General features: G+C 43.3%; 1 protein-coding gene across 6 annotated transcripts in view; it reads right to left on the minus strand.

Annotated features, from left to right (window-relative positions):
- LOC121284923 (partitioning defective 3 homolog B-like) overlaps positions 1 to 24,738 on the minus strand; it is an 885,862-nt gene that overhangs the window by 456,278 nt on the left and 404,846 nt on the right. For all 6 annotated transcript variants that reach the window (XM_041200843.1, XM_041200844.1, XM_041200842.1 and 3 more), the window contains exon 10: positions 10,301 to 10,429. In XM_041200843.1, coding sequence (XP_041056777.1) covers positions 10,301 to 10,429 — 129 coding nt within the window. The remainder of the gene's footprint in view (positions 1 to 10,300; positions 10,430 to 24,738) is intronic.

The raw sequence follows: 24,738 nt of genomic DNA on the forward strand, positions 1-24,738 counted from the left end.
TTCTCTGGGTCTCCCGCATATACTCAAGCTTCACCTTCAGATTTCAGATCTTTGTCGATGCCAAGCAGAACACCACTACTCCCAAAGGGTACCTTTGCCCTTATGGCCCGCATCACAGAGCCACCAACCTCAGCTCTCCTCTTGGACCTTCAGGCTTTCTCCAGCCCACTTTGCTTCAAGTCTGCTCCCTGCAGCTCTCTCCCATTAATTTGGAGCCTATTTCTCTGGCTTTTTTTTCTCAACTTTACTTAACAGGGTCTATATCTCATCTCTGTCCTTTTCCCTTACCTGGGACCTCCTTCTGGGACCTGTTTCTGCCCCACTCCCTAGTTTGGGATCTTTTTCTTTGTTTGGGACCCTCTCCCTACCCCCTCCCGTGTCCTGCTGTCCAGGACACCTTCTCTCAAATGGCATTCCTCTTCAGGTCACCTGACCTGCACTTTCGCACTGTTTTGCTGTTGTTTTCCACTATCTTCTGCGCATGTGCACAGGGCCAGTTCCAGGCCTGAAATCAACAAACTGTGTGTGTGCGGCCATTCTCCAGCTGACGCATGCTCAGGAAGCCTGAAGCCCGGTGGGAACTGTAGTTCACGAGCTCCGAACTCCCGATCTGGGTAAGTGTGCTTGGGTTTCCTAACAAGAGTTGAACAACAATTTGTATTTATGCGGTGCCTTTACCATAGTAAAGGCATTATCAAACAAAATTTGACATTGAGCCAAATATTTGGACCTGTGGACCACAAGCTTGATAAAAGAAGTAGGTCTTAAGCAGTGGACTAAAGGAGAAGAAGCGGGTAGGTAGAGATACGGAGAGGTTTAGGAAAGAAAATCCAGGGTTTAGGGCCTAAGCAGCTGAAGGTGCCACTGCCGATAGTGGAGCAATGAAAATCAGGGATATATAAGAATCCCACGTGTTATTAACTGGTCAACTGGGCCAAGTCAGATTCCAAAACCAAATCAGAAACCTGCCATGTTAGTTCCTGTGAATTTACTCTTAAGTCTCTAGATTCAGTCCCAGAAATATATTAAAAATTGGGTCCATGTACGATAAAAAACAGTTCTCTTAGTAGTAATGATCTGTGTAAGGGCAGATCCCCTGTTCATTTCTTCATGCCTCACACTCTCCATCTTTCTTCTTCAGTTATTCATATTTGACATTTTAAGTTCCAAGTTTATTCTCTTTCTCCCTCTTGGTCTACATCTTTTTAATCTTCCTTCAATCACTTCCTTCATCAAGTCTCAGGCCAATCCAACCCTGTTGCCTTTTCTTGATGATATTCACTAATGATCTTTTCTCCTCCACCATCCTGAGGACTTCTTCACTGTCCTTTTGTTCTCTCCAACTGACCCACTCCATCCTTCTCCAGAATTGCATTCCACAACTTGCTGGTCTTTATATTTCCACTTTTCTTAAAGTCCACATTTCAGCTACGTGCAACAAGACACTGCAAATCAAAGAACTGATCTTAAGATCTCTATTCATTCCTAGGCTGAACAATCCTTTACTTCTGGACAATGCATTCATTGCCATTGTTACTTGAGCTCTGATTTCTTTATGGCTTTGATATGAAAAATCTTTCAATTGGGTGAACTAGCAAAGGCTGCTGAAATTGCTGAAGACCAATCAGAGTTGACTGCAGAGATAAAAGAACTCTGTACATAATACAATCTGGACAGTAACTGGTGAAACTGAACCTAGTGTAATCTCATGCAGAGTGAGACTTGGCTGTCTATTATCATCATTGCTCTTTAGCATTTATGTGAAAGCCATGATAATAGAAGCACTAGATGAAGTAGAGAGAGATGTCAAAGTATAAGGACAACTGGTGAAAACAATAAGATTTGCACATGACCAGGCCTAGTGGCTAGCACAGCGGATCTACAGATACTAATGGATAGAAGGAACAAAATTGGTGAGAGCTTACAGAATGAAAATTAATGTCGAAAAAACAAAAGTTACGAAGACTAGAAGAAATAATGCTGGGTAAGCAGAGGTCAAGATAAATAGTCAGCAGCTGGAACTGGTTATCACAATTTAAGTAACTGGGAAAGGCTTCTCAGAAGATGGTTACTGCCATAAGGTTTTCTTAGCAGCTATACATATCTCACTGCGGTCCTGCCTCCTATATTGGCTAATTCCAAACTTCAGCCCCTACCAGCCTCCCACGGGTTATGGATGTTTGCACAGGTGACACACTCCTGTCAAACAAACATCAATTTGACAACAATTTTTTTTTATTCTTTCACAGGATGTAGGCACCATTGGCTAGGCTAGCATTTATTGCCCACCCGTAATTGCCTTTGAGAAGGTGGCGGTGAGTTGTTTTGTTGAACCGTTGCAATCTAAGTGGTGTAGGTACACACACAGTGCTGTTTTGGTGGGATTTCCAGGATTTTGACCCAGCGACAGTGAAGAAATAGCGATATAGTTCCAAGTCAGGATGGTGTGTGGCTTGGAGGGAAACTTGCAGGTGGTGGTGTTCCCATGTGTCTGCTGTCCTTTTCCTTCTAGGTTGCGGGTTAGGCAGGTGCTGTCGAAGGAGTATGGCAGGACATAATCAAACCTAGCAGTCTTTGGCACATGAATAGGTGTGGATTGCAGACTGACGGCTGCAGAATCAAATACAATTCAGGCCGATCTGTAAATAACAACACTTTCGGGATAAACAATATATGTTCCAGCATCCCCTCCTCCAATGAGGGCGTACATATGTGCCGCAAGAAGAGTGTGTCCTTGCCTCCAACACTCTCAGGATTTGTGGAAGCTTCAATATTTTATTTTAAATAATTTTTTTTTTCTCCACGTGTCAATGCATGGTGTGGTGCTGAAATATATGGTGGAATTTTCTAGTCCCACTGCTGTCAATGGACTTTTGAATGGCTCACTGCTTTTTAAAAATTCTACCCATACAAATCAGGAGATAGCGCTTTCAATCCTTGGGCTGTGTTAGGATGACCAACCCTGGCTGGGTAACAGCCAGCCAGCAGTCCAGGGTTGAGGAACATGGCGAGTAAGAATCTCACCTCCCAATCACCAACCAGTAGTGGCTACTGTATAGGTTTGCATCCCTGGACACACAAGAGGATAGCATCAAGCTCCAATCTTGTGACTTCCATGATCAAGTAGCATGCCATGCTCCATCTTGGATCACACAAGTAGATCAATGACTAGGACAAGGTACGAAGTGACTGCCAGTGCTATTTTCTGTAATTGCTTTAAGTGAAGGGAGATGGCGTCAGTAGAAAACTGGTGTGTAACGAAGGGGAAAAGATATTTACCATTTTCACCATGCTGCGTAACCCTGGCCATTCATCATCCCCAGCCAGAAAGATTGCTTTTCTGTTTCTAGCTCTCCACTTATGTATCTGGTTGCTAGGGAGTTCACATAATGCCTGCAGATGAGCTTCAAATTTTCTGGTATTTTTCTTGAATCATATTTGTACATGCCCCATGTGTGGAATCACTGCTGTGAGCCTACATTATACCACTCTGGGACACAAGTGCGTTGGAACCACTTGTATAAGGTTAATTGAAGATAAAAAGCAGAGGTGGATGAGAAATACAAAATGGATAAAGATCAAGAAAGATCTTTCATTTATAAACACTTCATGACCTCTGGACGTTCAAAGCACTTTCCAGCCAGTGAACTACAGTTGGAGTGAAATTACTGCTGTTAATAGGACAGGAGTAAGTCATTCAAGCCTGTTCCTCCATTCAATTAGGTCATGGCAATTCTCCATCTTAATTCCATCTACCTGCCTTGGCTCCATAACCCTTTAAAACCTTGGGGAGAATTTTTCCTATGGTGGGAGGGTTGGGCTGGCCAATTAAGGCCCGCCCAGTGTAATGCGCAGCCAGTAGCGCTCAGTGCTACCTGTGCGGGCGGGGGGAAGAGGGAGAGTCATGGCCTGCATTCCTTTGCGTGCACGCGTGCGAAAGAACGCAGCAATGTCCCTGAGGCAGCTCCATGCCTCAGGGAGATTGAATAGATTATAAAACATTTAAATAAATTAAGTAAAAATTTGTTTAAACATGCCCCCTCATGTAACAGTGTCACATGAGCTGGGATATGTTTGTGAACTTTGGAAAATTTATTCATTTATTTTATAAAAGCTTCAGGAAACCTCATCCCGCCCGTGGTTGAGGTTTCCTGTAAAACGCGAAGGCCGCTTGGGCTCTTCGCCTGCCCGCCAATCGTAAGGTTGGACGAGCAGCGTTCTTAACTAGTTCGAACGAAATATCGAGATGACGCACAATGGCGTTGGGACGCATGCCCGATGTCATCGCGCGTCATTTTACATGTCAGCGTGTCAGGCCTGACCACCACCCCCCCGGCACCCCACCGACTGGAAGATTCAGCCCCTTGCCTTATAAAAATCCATCAGATTTGAAGAAAATTCTTAGAATAGAACAGAATGTAACAGAATTTGACACCATAGAACGAGGCCATTCAGCTCACCGTGCCTGTGCTAGTGTGAGAAATGGGCTTTTAAAAAATATTTTTGGGGAATATTGTGTTATTCTTTGAAGGTGGCTGTGTGTGCCTCTGTATGTGTGTATGATTTAATTATGCTGGGCAGAGGTTAATAACAGACAGGCTGCCTGGGGGGCTTTGAAACTTGAAAAGGATAGAGGTGCTGGGCTTGAGGTGCAAGTTTTTTTTAAATTCATTTACGGGATGTGGGATGCTGGTTAGGCCAGCATTTACTACCTATGCCTAACTGCATCAAAATCCAATGCCTTCTAGATGGTAGCTGTCCCGGGTTTAGAAGGTGCTGCCTAAGGAGGCTTGGTGAGTTTCTGTAGTGCTTTTTGTTTCTGCACAAACCAAATCTCAGAGGGAAACTTGGCTTACTTTTTGTTTTTGTGTTCTGAAAACAAGAAGAAGGCATACTAATCTCAGCAGCAGGGAGCCCAGTAACACTTCTGGGATTTTAAAAATTAAAAGTTTCCAGTGGTGGAGGGAATTAATGCTTGTGGAATGGGTGCCAATCAAGTGGGCTGCTTTGTCCTGGATGGTGTCAAGCTTCTTGAGTGTTGTTGGAGCTGCACCCATCCAGGCAAGTGGAGAGTATTCCATCACACTCCTGACTTGTGCCTTGTAGGTGGTGAACAGGCTTTGGGGAGTCAGGAGGTGAGTTATTCGCCGTAGGATTCCTAGCTTCTGACCTAATCTTGTGGCCACAGTATTTATGTGGCTTCTGCCACTGGAAACAGTTTCTTCCTGTCTACTCTATGAAACATTCTCATAATTTTGGGCACCTCTAGTAAACTGTTCTGTTCCAAAAATATTCTGAGTGCGTGCAGTGTCACAGAGATCATTTTACAACATATCATCAAAAAGCAAAAGCATGATTAGCAGACCATAACAGAACTGTTGCCTCTAACCTCACTATGTATGCTGCGTCACACACTGCTCCATGGTGGGAAGTCATCTTTTAGAAGGAAGGCTGCCCACGATTCCACAAAATTCTGAATTGAAAATTGAGGGCAGTGGATCAACTAGTCGAAAGACTGAATGTGCATGTCATAGTAATCAAATAAGGCTTATAACATCAAATTTTGACCAGTGTTCTTCCAGCATAGAATGGTGGGGGAGGATAGGTTAATAGCCCATGTAGTGTGTACATGGATTTTTATATCCATATAAAAATTCAGCATTCTAAAAAAATTGAAATGAAAGTGTCGAACTGTGCAGCTGACAGCTTTTTAGGTCACACAAGTTTAATGCAATTTTAAAGGACTCTATTGTTTCAATTAACCAAATGGTGTTTTGTTAGCCCCTGTTGAATTTATATCAACGCTCGCACTGGTAACATAAGGGAAATGGCTTGGAGGAGTCCAACAGTGTGTAGGAGCTCAAATAACAAGAGAGATATGGTAATTTGCATGGAGTATTTTGGTGGCTGTGTCAACCTTCAACAAAGTTTATGGTAATCTAGCCTCCTCATATATGCAAGCCCTACAAACTATTGCCTCCAATGCTGCTCAAATCCTTCTCAGTTCTCTATGATGGTACAGGGGCAACATTTATGAATGATATAAATAACATGGAAGTGCTGGGCAAGGTGCTAAGAGGTTCAAACTAACACATCTGCAGGGTCATATGGTATTTACATAGAGCACTAAGAGAACAAGGAGGGATAAACCCAGCAGCTAAAGTTTAACATCAATGGTGGAAAAGCTTTTAGAAACTATAGTACTGGACAAAATCAACAGTCATTTGGACAGTATAGGTTAATTAAGGAAAGCCAGCTCAGACTTGTTAAAGGCAAATTGTGTTCAACTAACTTGACTGAGCTTTTTGATAAGGTAACAGAGGTAGTTGGTGAGGGTAATGCGGTTAATATGGTGTACGTGGAGTTGTAAAAGCTATTTGATAAAGTGACACATAATAGGCTTGCCAGCCAAGTTGAAGTCCATGGAATACAAGGGAGAGTGGCAACATGGATACAAAGTTGTCTGAAAGCCAGGAAACAGAGAGTAATGGTGAACAGTTATTTTTCTAGACTGGAGTAAGCTATGTAGAAGGGTTCCCCAAGCGTTGGTACCGGCTTTTCAACATATATCAATGACCTAGACTTAGGAGTGCAGGGCATAATTTCAAAATTTGCCAAAGACACAAATCTTGGATGTATTGTGAACTGTAAGGAGGATAGTGATATATAGACTGCAGGAGGACATTGGTGGAATGGGTGGAAATGTAACAGATTAAAGTTAATGCAGAGAATTGTGAAGTGATAAATTTTGGTAGGAAGAGCGAGGAGAGGCAATATTAAATAAGGGGTAATTCTAAATGGGTGCAGGAACAGAGGAACCTGTGAAAAAGTGGTTTAAAAGGCAAAAAAAATCCTGGGCTTTATAAAGAGATATAGGGCTGGATTATATGGCTCCCCTCATCCTAGAGTAAATGCTGGGGATGAGCCTGCTACTGCTTGGCCAGCTTGCACTGTTTTAATTTTTAGTTGATGGAACTTTAATTACTATGAGGTGAGACTTCTGCCTCTCTTCAAGAGGAAATTCCACTTCATAGAATTGCTGGCCAATCAGAGAAGTGGTGGCCGCTGTCGATATGCAGCTAGGCCAACAGGGTGGGGTAGGGGGGTGGGTGAGACACGGTGACGTTCAGCAGTGGACCTGGGGCCTCCAAGTAAGTCTGGGATCTTGCCAGGGCCTGGCTGGCAGGTCCCAGCATAGGGAGGGCAAACCGTTTCAGGGGGCTTCCAACAGGCACCCATAGCCACCACCCCCTCTGACTGCTCACCAGCCTTCAGGGACAAACCCTACTGAGATGCACGTTGGGCACAGGCCACTCCTGCTGCCCGTTAAATCTGAGCGGTGATTGGAATGAGGCCCTTAAGTGGGCAGGTACCACACCCAATGCTGTAACATTACATCAGGGGTGGGTTGGCCAGCAGCGCATATGTCACCAATGGCACGACGACCTATTTTACTCACCTATGTCCACTCACCTTCTTTCCCACCCTTGGGGGGCCTATAAAATCCAGCCCATGAGATCAAAGGCAAGAAAGTTGTGATGAAGCTTTATAAAACAGATTCGACCTCAACTGGAGTATTGTATTCAATTGTGGGTACTGCACTTTAGGAAGGCTGTAGACGCTTTAGAGAAGGTGCAGGGAAGGTTTACAAGAATGGTTCCAGGGATGTTAACTTCAGTTAAGTGGATAGACTGGAGAAGAGGGGGCTTTTCTCCTTTGAAAAGAGAAGGTTGAGAGGGGATTTGATAGAGGTGTTAAAATCAGGAGGGTTCTGGACAGAGTGGACAGGGAGAAATTGGACCCATGGACAGGGGGGTCGAGAATCAGAGGACACAATTTAAGGTATTTGGTAAAAGAAGCAATAGTGACATAGGAAGAACCTTTTTTAACGCAGCAATCTGTTAGGATCTGGAGTGAGGCAGAGATAGGTTCAATTGTGGCTCTCAAAGGGAATTGAATAAGCACCTGAAAAGAAATAATTTGCAAGGCCACAGGGAAAGGGAGAGTGGGACTAGCAGAGTTGCTCTTACAGGGTGCCAACCTTCCTTAGCCTCCTTATGTGCTAAAACCATTCTATGATTCCACGACGGCCATTTTAGGCATTGACAATCATCACTCAAGCATTATGGACACTGGAAAAGTATCAACAGATTGGAAACAGACTGATGTGGTTCATTATTCAAACCAGATGATAAGACTAACACAGGCAAGTGTAGACTCATTAATCTTACTTTAATTCTATTCAAAACGCAGGAGAGAGAAATCCGTCCCATAAATCTGTACTGGATTTTTAAAAAGGCTCCAAAAATGAAAGGATAATACTGTTCTAAGCCACCGTGCTTTTCACATGCTTCCTAAAACCAGAATTAAATGTATCACCAAAGAAAATATTCTTGATTAAGCCCTACAAAACTCCAAACTTTCCAAATTTCATGACCCATCCCCCTACTCTCCTCTCTTTTATTAGGGACTTACTATCTTCAACACAAATTCCATCCTCAACCAAGTGAATGGGTTACGTAGACTTCTGGGCTAAAATTCTCTTTCCCAAAGATGCAAGGAAATGAAATCAGGAAATAATTTGGAGGGCTCACAAACATGAGGATGCTGAACTAACATAAACACTGCTGGAAAGTCTGTTGCCAGGCCTCAGTCTAACTCTGCTCTTGACCCAGTAGGAAGAAGGAGCACAAGGACAGCCCAGCTCAAGTGGCTTGCTGCACAAGGTAAAAACCAGCACTCACACCAACAATAAATGTCATTATCCTTCATACTTCTGACTCCCTTTTATTCTCACACCATTGAAAACAGCTGCATTAAACCTCACCTCCCAGCCTCAAAAAAACCTCAAATAGATCTGTGGCAAGCACAGTATCTCCCTACAAATATTTTCACAGTATTCTTTCTTACATCATGTTTAGACAAAAGCTTCTGAGAAAATGGATACCGCGACTTTCAAATCTAATAAACATGTGGCCAGGAAAAGTGATTGCTCTGCAATAAATTCTAAGGAGAGAGACAAACAATGAAGAGATTGAGGAGGGACAGAGAGGCTTTTTAAAATGCTCTCTACAGCAGATAATAAAAAAGTCGAACAAAAGTAGGAAATCCGTTCCTTCCTTCCTTCCTTGTGTAGGATGTAGCGCAAAATAAGGTCACCTGCATCAAACCTGGAAACAGAACTTTAGAATCTGAAGTCTGTATAAGGAGGAGCAAAAAGCAGAGAGCTCCAGGAACACAGAAATTGCAAAAAGAATAAAGACAGGGATTCAGCAAACAGTCATGAGAATCAACAGAACTGGAGGAACCCTACTGGGCTACTTCAGTATCAAAAGGCATTAAGAATGATAAAGGAGCAAGAGAGAGAAACATAAAAAGGATGAAAAGAAAAGACAAAGGGAGAGGAGAAGAGAGAGGAAAAGATAATGCCTTGATAATGCACCTTGCTTTCATGTGCACACTATATTTTTAGCTCTTTATCTAGATGCAGTTCATAAGGCAACTCTCAATAGCATGCTATCTTTTCTAATAACGAACTAACTAGAAAATGCATTCAAGACATAAAACTGTGAAATAAGCGGAGGGTAATAGAATGTCTGGTAATAAGTTGCAAGGCAGTCATTTGATCAGCAGTACAGGTGACGTCATAAATCACAAGAGCAAAGCTCAAGTCATTTAAAAATTTCAGCAGAACCTAGAGATTGAATTACCTTTTGGGACTCCATCATCAAACATTTGGAATTTTTCTCATTATATAGCCATTTTAACCATTATGGACAAGCTGAGTATTGTGCAGAATATCATATTGAAGTGAAGAATTTACAGAGATAACAGAAAAGTGGCAGCTGAGGGTATAGGGCGCTCATTATGTGTTGTACACTGATGCTAGGTGACAACACACAGTCTTCCAACAACCCGCTCTTAGAAACATACAGTGTCATTAAACATCCCAGCACACACATGTACACAGCATAGAGTTATCATTATGGTTCAAGTCATAGGAACAGGAATAGGCCACTCAGCTCCTCCAGCCTGTTGCGCCATTCAATTAGATCACAGCTGATATGTATCTTTAATTTCAACTACCCACCTTGTTTCCGTCACCCTTAATACCCTTGCCTAACTCAAATCTATTAATCTCAGTTCTTAAATTTCAAATAAACCTAGACTCAGTACTTTTTGGGGGGGAAGAGAGCTCCAAATTTCCACTATCCTTTGCGTGAGGATTTGCTTCACACATCCTTGCACATGATATAAGCAGACCTCTTGCTTTTTTGAACAAAAACTGAATGTACATTACCAATTCTCGAGGCACAAAGACATCATCTTGACGAGCAATCACAAGAGCAACAGTTTCTCCTTGTTTAGTGCTTCGCAGCATGGCGACTAGCTCCTCCTGAGCCTTCCCCGTTATGTCAATGCCATTCACCTGTCGGAGCAATAACAATCAGCAATAAACATAACACCTCCAAATGGAATAAAGTAGGGATAAGCACAAGAAAAACACATCCCAAAGAAACTGAAGAGCCACCACAGGTCAAGTATCCTTTAAGCTGTAAATCCGAAAATCTTAACATATCCAAAAACTGAACATTTTTTGAACCTGATCAACTCACAGCACGAGAAGTGTGTGACCCGAGCCAACACGACCCAAGCCGACACTAACCTTGCCAACCATGCCCAACCTTTAGCGTGGGAAGTCTCTGACCCAAGCCGACACATGAACCTTGCTGACCACACCCAACCTTTAGCACAAGATGTCTAGTTGTTTGTCTGCACTGTTTACCTTGCAATTTTTGGCTGCACCATTTACCTTGTGAACCCTCTCTTACAAGCAGGATCGCAGATGGTGCCACGGGTGGGAACTTATTACAGGTACCGTCTAGTTATTATTCTGTGGTACATCTTACTTTTCTAAACCGTTTTATTTACTTTATACTATAGCTAGCCTAGGCTTCGGCCATTGTAATGTAAGCAGGCATAGGCCTGTATGCAGTATCTGAAAACCAAAATTATCTGAAATCCCGAAACACAATTGGCCCTTAGGGTTTCGGATAAAGGATACTCGACCTGCATTATGATTGAGTTAATTATGTTTTGCCCTGTGAGCAGTGGTAGAAAAAAAGACATTTAAAACTTAAAGCTAAAGAAATAAAGGAAAGACTTGCATCTGTATGGTGTCTTTCATGATCTCAGGACATATCAAAGTGCTTTACGCCCAATGAAGCAGTTTTGAGGTGTAGTGACTATTGTGGAGGTCTTGTGGCTCAGTGGTAGAGTCCCTACCTCTGGGCCAGAAGTTCCAGGTTCAAGGCCCACTCCTGATGGCCATGAAAGGTGTGTTCATAATATGGCCAAACAGGTTGATTATCAGACTGTAACTCCTTCCAATATGCCTGATGGCAGGCAGTAAGATGGGAGGAGTTTACTGGTCAGCCATACTGCAGAAGGTAACTGCAAACCACTGCAGTACTTTGCCAAGCATAATCATAGACCAATCCAATGGAAGTCCATAGTCGCCAAAACCCACTTAGGGCATGGAACCCGAAGTTGGAGCGTTCACTGTCATAAAGTAGGAAATGCTGCAGCCAATTTGCACACAGCCCCACATACACCAATGTGATAATAACTAGGTAATCTGTTTTTGTGGTGTTGTTTGAGGGATAAATAATGACCACGGCGAACTCCCTTGCTTTTCTTTGGAATAGTGCCTTCCTTAAGAGCTTTTATGTCCACCTGAGAGGGTAGAAAGGACTTCAGTTTAACTTCTAATCTAAAAGGAGCACCTTCAACAGTGCAGCACCCCTTCAGTACTGCATTAGAGTGTCAGCTTTGATGTTGTGCTGTCTTTGGAAGGGGACTTGAATCCAAAATTTTGACTCAGAGGTGTTAATTCGATTACCAAGCTATGACTAAGCATTCAAAGGATTAGACAGGAATGCAGACTTGGGAAGAATTCAGATGTGGTTTGTTTTCTGTCTATGAAGTCAATTTATGAGAAATCATTCCTTGGCAATAAGTGAACATAAGAAATAGGAGTAGGAATACAGTTCCTCAAACCTGCTCCTCGACTTAACAAGGTCACTGCTGATCTTCAACCGCAACTCCACTTTCCCACATTCATTGATGATGATGCATTACCCAGAAAAAGTCAGTCATATGCTACACTGCACAGTGGTTGGATGTGGATCCCAAGTGTGTGGGAAAACAAACACAAAACTAGCAAATTACATTATTAACTCTCCAACCAAGTTGAGAATTAAAGATATGACCTTCACTTCCTCTCGTTTCCCACTTTGCAAATCCAATCACCAAAACAGGTATCTTCAGTTGATAGTTGACCTCCCACACCTTTACTGACCTGCCACTAGAAAAGTTGATGCCCTACCTAACATTCCCTATTAGACAATTTCTTCCCCCTTTATTGACTGTCTCTTCATATGGAGGATTGAGTTATGAGAGGAGGACAGAAAAACTTGGGCCAATTCTGCCTTGAAAAGAACGGAATGAGATGGGGACCTTGTAAAGGTATAGATAAGATCAGAATAATCCTAAGCATTATTTCAAGTTAGACTATAGTACAGGTCATATATACAGGGGTGAATTTTCACTCCCAAGCCAGGAAATCAGAATCGAGAGGCTTGGGAGAAAGTGTCTCGGATATTCGCTTCAGGGTGGGTGTTAACAGAAGTCGGGTCTGCTGGCAGAGGTGGACTGTTTAAAAGGCCTGCCTTGGTGCTCTGGGACTTCACCCCAGCTGTTAAAAAAGACCCCAAAAACAGCCCTCTAACTGTCTCCAGCACCCCCCACAACCACCCCCCACCCACCACACCCCCCCCCCCCCCCCCCCCCCCCCCCCGCCCCCCCAAGCCGCCCACCCTCCACGTACGCCCCAAACTCTGGCGAAAATAATGGGTGCCACGTTCGGGGATGGGCCTTCTGGAATCGGGGCTCTGGCGCCATTTTGGCTACGGTTTCCTGCCTATGAAGATGCATTACCTGGAAAAATTCAATCATATGCTACACTTCACAGTGGTTGGATGTGGATCCCATCTGTGTGGGGAAAGCAAACTTTCCCAAGTCCGCCGTTGCAAAATTTGAGCCTCAGGCACAAACAGTGAAAGACAAATGTTAGAAGGGGTGGATGTCTTCACACAGAAGCATTATAAAACAAACATGACACAGAGTTGCCTAAGAAAACATTAGTTCAAGTATGATGACCAAAAGCTGGATGAAAGGGGCTTTAAGGAGTGTCTGAGAGGAGGAAGACAAGGTAGAAGGTTGAGAATGGCCTTCTGGGCAGGGTATTAGAGGTGAAAATTCCAGAGCCATTCAAGCAGTTAAATTATGTTAAAGGGGCGGGGGCAATGCTGGGAGAATCATAAATGGACTAAATGCCTGAATGGCCTGCCTCATCTATATTTAGAATCAGGAGCTTCAACAGTTTTGCCACTACCTCTGATATCCTTGTAGCCATTCTTAACTTTCATTCCTTGGTGTTTATTTCTTTCATCCCTCCTCTAATCATACCATTTCTGAACCTGAGAGGCTGGGCATCTTCAATGAAACCACTGTGTTATTCAGCTTTCTTCTAACTCAGATCTAGCAATTCAAATCACAAAGGCGGATCTCTTTACTTCTGCTTCTTTGTGTGCCATTAATAAGCTGCATTAAAGAGTGCAAGGCAACTTAAAATGGCTCCTTGAACTTGCTCTGTCACTCAATAAGATCCTGGCTGATCATGGCATCATCAACTCCACATTCTCACCTACCTTTCACCATCTTGCTTATCAAGAACCTATCTAGCTCTGCCTTAAAACTATTCAAAGACTCTGCTTCCACTACCTTTTGAGCAAGAGAGTTCCAAAGACTCAAGACCCTCAGAAAAAAAAATTCTCCTCACCTCTGTCTTAAATGGGCGACTCCTTATTTTTAAACAGCGACTCTTTGTTCTAGATTCTCCCGCAAGAGGAAACATCCTGTCCACATCCACCCTGTCAAGACCCCTCAGCCTTTCATGTGTTTCAATCAATGTGTGTTACAGATCATTCAGGGAGTTCAAGTTGCTGTGCTAACATGCACTTTGACATGAATGTCGTAGTCTGGAGCCATGGATGATGGTGGTAGAGGCTCCAACTTTCTTTCAATCACATGGCTGACCAGGAGTCTCTCCCACTCTTACTGCCTGCCATTGGCATCTGTTGGAAGGATCTACAGGCTGATAATCAACCTGTTTGACAGCTTCCTTGGCTATCAAGACCTGGGGTGGGACTCATATCTGGAGCCTCTGACTCAAAGGCAGGGACGCTACCCGCTGCATCACAAGATTCCCTGAGTTAGTGAACCTTTAACTCTGTCACACATGGAGCATTTTACTTCCACTGTTGACACAGTGATGACAGTCCTGGCTATCCGCTACTTTGACTTCTGATATACTGCTTCTAAATACTCTAATAAGCAGGTATGGCAGTGTAGCGGTTATGTTTCTGGACAAATAATCCAGAGAACTCATATTCAGATCCCACGGTGGCAGCTTGAGAATTTAAATTCAGTTTTAAAAGAATCTGGAAATAAAAGTTGTTTCTGGAAGTAACAATGAACCTTTTGGAGTGTCGTTACAAACTTTACTAAAGTCCTTCGGGGGAGAAACCAGCCATTCATAATCAGCCTGGCCTGTATGTGACTCTAGCCCCACACTAAGTGCCCATGATTTTCTGATATGGTTTTGTAAGCCACTTAATTGTATCAAACCACTAGAAAGAATAAGAATACACCAGGCGGACTACAGCCGTTCAAGAAGACACACCACCACCTTCTCAGGGCAATGGGGAATGAGCAATAAATACCAGCGTTGTCAGCGGTGTCTACAACACAAAAATGCATCATTAAAAAAATGCCAACCTTTGTTTTGTAGTGCACCCTCAATTCTAACCAAGCCACACTGTAATTCCAGTGGATCCCTTAGAAAGCACATCAAGCATTGTGTCCATTTATACTTTTCTTAGAATTACAAGGAGGACACTTTGATCTGAGAGTGGTGAACTGAAAAAAAAACTGATAGCTCTCATTTCCTGAGCAATGTATTATCCCTCTAGGGCCTCGCCTCAACCTCCATCTCAGCCTGGATTCAATTGTAGGTCACTCCTTCTGAGTAGACTGAACCTTTAACTCTGTCACACATGGAGCACTTTACTTCCACTGCTGACACAGTGATGACAGTCCTGACCACATTGAGCAAGCTTCGGGTGACAGGGGAAGATATATAATTTTGGTAATATGATGACATGAACACTGAGACTACCAATTTGACCCGGATTTTACCCTTTCGGCAAATGCATTTCTTGTACTTCACGGCAAGCTCCAGATGTCTCGATCTCAAGGCTCACCACACACTAAAATTCCCAACAGATTTCGAATTGAAGGTTTCACATTTTTTTTGTAAAAATAAAAAATGAATACCCAGCGTGTGAGCGGCATGAAAGGACTGTGGAAAACAGGAGAGCATTAAGCAAGCAGACGATGTGACAAGAACAGCTGTATAAATAATCCCTATGGTTCTACAATTCAGTCCAAACTTGAACTTCTACAGACAGGGCCCTCAAGCTCCTGCCAGCGTCCTTTTGGCTCCGTGCCAGCAGGCGTGAGGTGCCACCCAGGTGGAAAGGCCCCAATAACCCGGCCAATGGGGCATGCCATTGTCTCCACTCTACATCTGCCTGCTCGGTGTCGATTAAGGTCAGGAGGTCAGCACAGACTTGCGCTGGTGATGGTGGAAATAAAAGAGTGAGATTTCCATCACTGCCCATTAGCCCCCGCTAAAAGAATAAACCAAAGACAAAAGCAAAAACCTGAAATAGAAACAGGAAATGCTGGAAATACTCAGCAGGTCAGGCAGCCTCCGTGGAGAGAAAAACAGTTAACGTTTCAGGTCAAGAGGTACAATTTTTAGTGTGGCGGGCGGGCGTGTGACCGACCTGACTGAGCGTAAAATGACACGCGATGACGTCAGGCAAGCGCCCCAACGTCATTGTGCACCTGTGCGATGGTTCGGTCAGTAGGCACACGCCAGAGTCGGCAGCGCGCCCACCGACAACTAAAAGGCCTATTAAACTATCAATTAACTCAAATTTTTTGCTCTCCGTCCAACCTTACGGTTGGCGGGCAGGCGAAAAGGCCAAGCAGCCTTTGCGCTTTTTAGGAAACCCCATCCACGGGCAGGATGACGTTTCCTAAAGCAAATAAAAATAAAATAAAAATTTTAAAACTTAATTAATACCATGTCCCTGCTCGTGTGACAGAGTCCATGTGGGGACATGTTTCATTATATTTTTATTTTCTTTATTTTTTTTTAATATATACCTCTTCATCTCCCTGAAGCAACTCTGTGCCTCGTGCTCGCCCTCCTTCCCCTGCCCCAACAGGCAGCGCCCAGTGCTGCCGCTCGTGTTCCACACTGGGTGGGCCTTAATTGGCCCGCCAGCTTGAAATCGCCTTCCAGCCCCGAATGCGGACGGCACTTGGCTTCCCGGCAGCCACCACCACCCCACATGGGTGAAATTCTGCCCAAGGAGATTTCTTCAGGTTAAACTAAAGGCAGCCAAACATAATTAATGCAACCTTTCTCCACCCAAACTGATCTTAATTATTGTCTGGAATATCAGGGAGAAAGAACCCCCCCCGCACCCCCCGCACCCACCCCCCCCCCCCCCCCCCCCCCCCCCCCCCAACTCCCTCACTGCTCTTTGAGATAGTGCCACAGGATCTTTTACACACATCACAAAAGGGCAGGCCATGCCTTGATTTTACATCGTATACAAGAGGCACCTCCAACAGTGCAGTAATAGCTCAGCAATGCATCGGAGTGTTCGCTTATCTCTTGTGCTCAAGTCTCTTGAGTGGGATTTTGAGGCCATAACCTTTTGATTTAAAGGCAAGAATTCTACCGCTGAACCACAGCTGACACCTGTATCAGAAAGTGCTTGGTCCCTGAATAAACCATACATCCAAAAATAGCCACCACCACCTTCAGAAAAAGAAGAGGGAAATGGTACAATGAGCAAATAAGGCTATTCCACCGCAAAGCACATCACAGCTGAGCACTAATTCTGTGCTCATGTAGTACCCAGACACTTTCCAGAAAATGCCCCTGAAGAGCGATCAAGAGCTGGGAACTCTGACTTTGCCCTCCTCCATAGCTGAGTGACAATGGGGCTGGATTTTACAACACACCGTGGTCCCTGCTCACCACCCCCCCTGCTGGCTAAAAAGCCAATTGGCTTTTAATAGGCTGGAGACAGGCTTTCCTCCTCCTGGGGGCAAGAAGTCCCACCTCAGGCAGCTGCCAACCAATCATTAGGTGTCCACTGCTGGGACTACAGGCAATCCCCAGTGAAGATGGTCGCTGGAGCCAGACACCAAGGTAAGTGGAGGGGATTTTGCCAGGGGTCAGGCTGGCAGGCTCCTGCGACACGTGTGAGGTATTTGGGGGCCAGGGGTAAAAGGGGGAATTAAGTGTGGTCCTGGGGGAGGGATGCCTCCAATGGGCACAAGAGACCCGCAAAGGAGTTACCCCTACTTTTCTCTACACCGGCCCACAAAGCTAAAACTGACAAGCCAACAGGCTGGTGTGGGCCTCCCCCTGCCTTGTATAAAATAATGGCAGGATGAGGCCCTTAAGTGGCCATTTATTGGCCGCATTCAATAGGCCAAAGAAGGCCTCCACCACCCCCGTAAAATTTCATACAGGCAATGGGTGGATGAATAGGCAGCAGGAAGGCTAATTGCTGGGTTTTACTAACACCCCACTTCAAACCGGCTGAGGGTGTCTAAAATCCAGCCCAATACATCACCCCAAATTGCACCCTGAGATAAGCTAACTCTGCACGAATGACTGATCAAATTTCAAATACCTAGGCCATTCTGGCCAATTCCCTGTAAGACAACACGGGTACTAGAGCAGCAAATGGGTATCAAACAACAGTGAGGAGGCAAATAGTGACAGACAGACAAAGACCCTCTGATCCATCCAGTCTGTCCCAAATAATGCAATGCCTTATGCATCACAAGTATTACATCCACAACCTATCATATGATCTCTCAGAAGAGGCGACAAACTAGACAAAAAGCCAATGCTTTTGGCAGTGCCAATTTTCTACTTATGTTACAAAGAGATCAAGCCACACTTTGGTGTGGCTCATTCAACCTTCTATTTTCATCCTTCCATAAAAAGCTCCCTGCACAGCATCTAATTGCCTCCACTACGCAGCCAGATTATCATTCCAGGCACTGATCACTTTCATATGAAGTAGTGCTGCCTGACATCAGTCATGAACAAGCTTTTAGCCCAGGGAAACTATGGCCCACAGGCCACATCCAACCCAAGGGAGCTTCTCATCTGGCCCTCAAGCTGCATTATATCCATTTCAGGCCATCCAACGGATGCAGGAAATATTTTGAGGAGCAAGAATCAGAAACTTGTAGAGGGGAAGGAACTCAAATTAACTGCTTTAGAGTGCCTTTAGTGAATGACCACAGGAAATGGCCCAAAGGTATGCCACGGAGCTTTTGCAATGTGGGAACAAAGTGCAGCTGCCACGTGAGAAGGACTGGGAAAAGCATGAAGATCTATAATGGAAGTATCCCTCTGTTTCCCATTTTGACAAGGTGGACGTGGAAAGGATATTCCCTCTGGTGGGTGAATCCAGAACTAGGGTGCATTGTTTTAAAATTAGGTGTCGCCCTTTTAGGACAGAGATGTGGAGAAATTTTTTTCTCTGAGTGTTGAGCGACTTTGGACCTCTGTCTCAGAAGGCGGTGGAAGCCAGCTCATTGAATATTTTTAAGCAGAGGTAGACAGATTTTTGTTAGGCAAGGGAGTGAAAGGTTATTGAGGGTAGATGAAATGTGGAATTCAAAACACAAACAGATCAGCCATGATTTTATTGAATGGCACAGCTGGCTTGAGGGGCCAAATGGCTTACTCCTGCTCCTATTTTGTTTGTTCATATGTTCTGCTGCCTTTGTGTTTAACACTGGAATGGATTTAACGGAAGTGGTTTAAAATGCCAGTGGGCATAGTATAGGTAAGTTATAAAATCTACCAGTAGCTATGCATATCAAATATTTTCATGAATCTGGCAAACATGAATGTTGTTCTGTTTTCACTGATTTATTGATCAATAATTAGTTCATCCTTATCCAAAGCACAAAAAGAATATTAGTGGACAATCTGTACAGCTGATAGAAAACACCTGTTTTCTTAAATGAATTCTTAAAATACTTTGTGTTTAAATGCAGCATGTCCATGTTACTATTTCATAGCAGCATTACCTGGAGTGGGGGGGCTGGGGTGGGGGGGGGGGGGGCGTTGTCAAGGGGTGGCTGTGGGTCTGTGATTATATTTGAAAAGGTGTCCTTCAAGCAAAAACTTTTGAGAACCACTGGTTTAGCAAAAGAGGGAGAAATAGAATATATATCACCACTGCACATGAATAAAAAAAAGTGTCTGTGCTTCAGTATTATCCCATGATTTGGGCCTCCCTAAGTTTCGTTGATCTTGATATGACTACATCAGTGTTACAATGTCTGGCTAGAAAAATATCCATGGACCTGAATCCAAATTAGGCAATGACCTTATCAAAGATGCTGAATGCTGAAAATCTAACAAAGAATGGACTTCTAAATATTTAATATCTAAATAGCTGTTATTAACACAATTAATTTCATGCAAGCAGCCCTCAACACCTAACCATAACTTGTTAAATGGCCCTCCAGTCCAAATAGTTGCCCAGCCCCGATTTATCTAATCTGTATCTGTTTGCCTTTCTTCGGCAGCACTCGGATCAGATCTTTTCTATTCTACTTCTACATCGAAAAGCTGCCTTCTCATACATCTGTTTCATAAATCGTTCCTCGTAACTTAGTTCTCCCACAATTCTTCCAAGCATGGTTAAAAGGAGGCAATAAGCCCCATTGCTAGGAATATGCAGAAACAATAGATGAACAAGGCAACGCTTGGACTTATACAAGCCACAGTCAATTTTCTTTTGCAGAAACTTTTAGGCACTAAATTGTCTATCCAATCGTAACTAGATTATCACTTGTAATGACTTCGCTTTCTGTTCCTGCACCGCTAACCCAAGGATCTATCCTTGGCCCCCTCCTTTTTTTTCATCTACATTCTGCCCCCAGGCAATATCATCCTAAAGCACAGAGTTAGTTTTCACATGTATGCTGACAGCACCCAACTCTACATCACCACCACCTCCCTCAACTCCTCCATTGTTGTTAAATTATCAGGCTTCTTGTCCAACATTCAATACTGGATGAGCAGAAATTTCCTCCAATTAAATGTTGGGAAGACTGAACCCAGTTGATTCCCATACTCTGTTCCCTAGCTACTGATTCCATCCCTCTCCCTGGTGACAGCCTGAGACTAAGCCAGACTGATTGCAACATTGGTGTCATATTTGACTGAAAGATGAGCCTCTGACCACATATCCGCGTCATCACAAAGACAAGCTATTTCCACCTCTGCAACATTGTCTGGATTCATTCCACCTCAGCTCATCCGCTGCTTAAACCTTCATTTGTTGAGCCTTTGTTGATCTAGACTTGATAATTCCAATGCAGGCTAGCCTTCTACATTCTACCCTCCATAAACTTGAGGCCATCCAAAGCTCTACTGCCCATGTCCTTATTTGCATGAAGTCCCATTCACCTAAAATCTCTGTGCTCGTTGACTTGCATTGGCCTGCTGTAAAGCAAAACTTGATTTTAAAGTTCTCATCCTTGTTTTCAAATCTCTCCATGGCCTTGCCCCTCTCTCTGTAATCTCCGCCAGCCCCAAAACCCTCAATATCTGTGCTCATCTAATTCTGACCTTTTCAGATCAGAATCTTTGATTTTAAGTGGTCCACCACTGGTGGCTGTGCCTTCAGCTGCCAAGGCCCTAAGCTCAGGAATTCCCTCCCTAAACCTTTCCATCCACCTCTCTTTCCTCCTTTGAGATGCTGCTTAAAACCCATTCCTTTGACCAGACTTATGGCCATCTGCCCTAACATCTCCTTATAGGCCTAGTGTCTAGTTTTGTTTTATACTGCTCCTGTGAAGTGCCTTGGGACATTTTATTGCACTAATGGCATGAAGACGGAGATGAAGAGAATTTTTTTCTCTCGGAGGATTGTTAGTCTGTGGTATTTTCTTTCCCAGAGAACAGTGAAGGCTGCAAAATTGAATATTTTTAAGGCTGAGTTAGATTGACTCCTTGTCAGTCAAGGATCTAATGGTATAGGGGGTAGACAGGAAAATGGAGGCCACAATCAGACCAACCATGATCTTATTAAATGGCTGAGCAGACTTGAGTGGCTGACTGGCCTATTCTTGCTCCATATATATATAATTTACACACACACGAGCATATATAAGTAAATAAATTGTTGTCATTTTGAATAAATAGAAATATTCACCTCAACAGTTTTAAACTTTGTGATCATTAGTTTCCAATGCAACATATTTAAAAGGTCTCTATTTTTCCCTCTGGTTTCCCCAAATGACAGATTGAGGCAGATGTAGGAAAAGAAAGGCTAGTTAATGGTGAATGCGGCACTCTTTTTTGCCACAAGACGAAAGAAGGAATGACTCCCAAGTTACTTGCTGCAATGAAGAAAGGTTCAATGAATTGTCACTTCTGAGCACAAACAAGCTTTTCAAAATCGGAACCAGCTTTGTCACATTCAGGGACTATGGGGCAAAACCAGAACAGTGCCAATTACAAACATACATGGAGGTGCTAAACTGAGTTTGTTTCTTTAGCTCTTTATCCTTGCTCCATAAAATTTGGGTAACAAATGGGAGACATTGGAGGCTTGTTGCACCATTGGGAATTTTGTAACGGTGAACTTCTTTTGTTTCTGAATGATCACGTAAACAAGCAATTATTCTGCCGACAGCTACACTAACGCCAGTTTAATTTCCCAACACAGTACCTTTGTCCTAAGCACTGTTATTGCAATTATGTATGTCACAAATATCAAATTCACATCAATCAGCTAAAAGAGGCCAAAAATACATTATTTTCCTCCCCTCATTTTCTCTTTTCTACTCCTGAACACACTGATTAACGCTGGGCTATGATTTCACAACAACAACAGCCCACCAACAGTGGGCTCACCAAAATGACCATCCTTCCCATATGAGCCTGAAGTGTATCAGCAGGCTTTCCAGCACACCCGACATCAACATGCCTCTTAGCAGAAGGTCGTGGTGACAAGTCCCATTCCAGACACTGAGCACAAATCTAGGTCAATACTCCAATGCAGTGCTGAGGCAGTGCTGCACTGTAGGAGGTATCATCTTTCAGTTGAAATGTTAAGCTAAGGCCCTGTGTACCTTCTCCAGTAGATGTTAAAGATCCTGTTATTTTGAAAAAGAGCAAGAGAGTTCTCCCCGATGTCCTGGATAATATGTACCCCTCAACCAATACCTAAAAGCAGCTTATCAGGTCATTTGTCACATTGCTGATTGGGGGCCTTTGCCGCATGCAAATTGGCTGTCACATTTTCCACATTATAACAGTGAATACACTTCAAAAAAAAAGTACCTCATTGGCTGTGTAGCACCTTCTGACATCCTGAGGTCACAAATGGTGCTATACAAATGTAAATCTTTCTTTATACACGGCACTTTGCAGTAGAGATTTCTGGCGCAGCAATCAGGAACAAGAACTGTACTCAACTTTTCCTCTCATTTCCCATGACCAGGGCAATGCCTTCCAGCTTTGCCTGTGTTAAGGTCAACTAAGCCAGCACAGGCCAAACATCAAACTTGGGTCCTTCTAGGTCTGTACAGCTGAGCATCACACTAACTGGTATACTTACCTACAAAGCTAAGGAAGCCAAGAGCAAAACTTGCTCAAACTGAATTTAATTCAACAAATTAAACTTCTTGAAACAAACTTTTGATTGTAATAAATTTTTTGAATGATGGGAGAAAAGTAGGAGGAAGTTTTCTTTTGGATAATTATTCTAGAATATTCTTTGATGGACATAATTCTCCAGATATGTCAGTCAGAACTCAGACCCCTATGGTCTTTTTTGTAAGTTGACTCCACCTATCCCTTAGAAAATGTCGTTATGAAGGTCAGATTGGAACCTACCCAATTTATAACCATTGTAGAGGGTTTGTGAGGGAAAGGAAGGCAGAAAAATATGCACCCTTGGAACTCAATAAGTCTTTCAACACCGAAAATGAAGCAAAAGGAAAAAAATCCAAACATCTATTTGATAAATATATTGAGTAGATGGGGAAAGGCCACAGAATTGAATTAGAATAGGAGGCTCGGATATTCCTGGCTTGGAATAATGCCCAAATTTACAGCGGTTTCTCTTCCAATTTTGCCAATTGGGGACTTACACCTAAATTTCCTGAAAACTCCATTAGCATATGTCAGAATGTAAATACAGTGTAAAACAAGCGGAAATCAGCAAAAGCAACTGGGGGCCCAGTGGAAAGTGTGGAACACGCTTAATTTTTCTTCCTCTTTATCTTATTGATGTCCTGCTGTGTCTAAACATTTGGGTGTAAATTCACAGCAATTAAGACTGCTTTACATGCAGGAAACTCGCATTGGCCGTTCTTTTGCTTTGGGTGTGGAGCTACATTAAAGAGCCAAGTGCAGTTATGCTGCAAACAAACTGAGAAAATCTGCACATAGAGACGCTTCGACGTAAAACACTTATGCATGGATTTCCTCAAAAAAGGGTAAATCTGCTCCTGCATCATAGTTATGCCAAAGGTTTTCAAGAAATTCCAGGCTGATGGCTTGGTGCAGACTTGGTACAGGCATGATGGGTCAAATGTCCTCCTTCTGAGTTGAGATTTATATGACACGTTGATCGTCTATCCCACTTTCTCTTCTGCTTTGTAAAGACCCAGGTGTGCTAATCTTAGATGAGTGCTCAAGGATATAAATCCTGGATGATGCCTTAAAGGAGTTTAAAGGGTGTCAACAATATAAACAAAGGAGGACTGTAGTAGTGGGGGACAGAGTAGAAGGAGAGAAGAGGTGGGGCGGGAGAGGATAATCCTGTTTATTCAGAGGTGGAAATTAATCTTAATTTATAGTATAATGAAACAAGTTAAATATGAATTCACTTCTTTTTTAATGTGTTCTACTCTGTACATAATATTGGCCTGATCAAGCTGTAAAGTTACTACAGGGGATGAGGCAGCAGGATGTTTTCAGCCTTCATTGCAAGTGACAACCAACATCACATTATCTCTACACTGTGAAAGAACAAAGTTGTGAGTATTTTCCCTTTGTCCTGAGCACCTTCCATTATCTCTATTTAGTGCCATTCATGCCTGGTCGTTGAAGTATGCCTGCAAGAGATGCCTCCAGCAGTGTGCCATTCATCCTTGGGGAGTGATTACCCTAAATCTTCCAGACGAGCGACTGACATAATGAGCAGCGCTCAGTCTTCAAATCCCCATCCATGCAGGTTTTTTTTTTTGCCTGGCTCACTCCTGTCAGGAGCAATATCTTGTATAAACAAAACTGCACTCTGCAGCACCTGTCTCTCTCTGCACTAGACTGCACTGTATCCTATGAAGACATATCAGCCTTCTGATGTAGGTAGAATGCTCTCCTAGACTACTCCTAGCTTGAGCAACAACCGGCATTTACAAAGTGTTTGACAAACATTGACTCCGAGTCAAAAGAAATGATGTTAGAAAGAA

Source organism: Carcharodon carcharias, chromosome 12 (assembly GCF_017639515.1).
Source record: "Carcharodon carcharias isolate sCarCar2 chromosome 12, sCarCar2.pri, whole genome shotgun sequence".
Taxonomy (NCBI): domain Eukaryota; kingdom Metazoa; phylum Chordata; class Chondrichthyes; order Lamniformes; family Lamnidae; genus Carcharodon; species Carcharodon carcharias.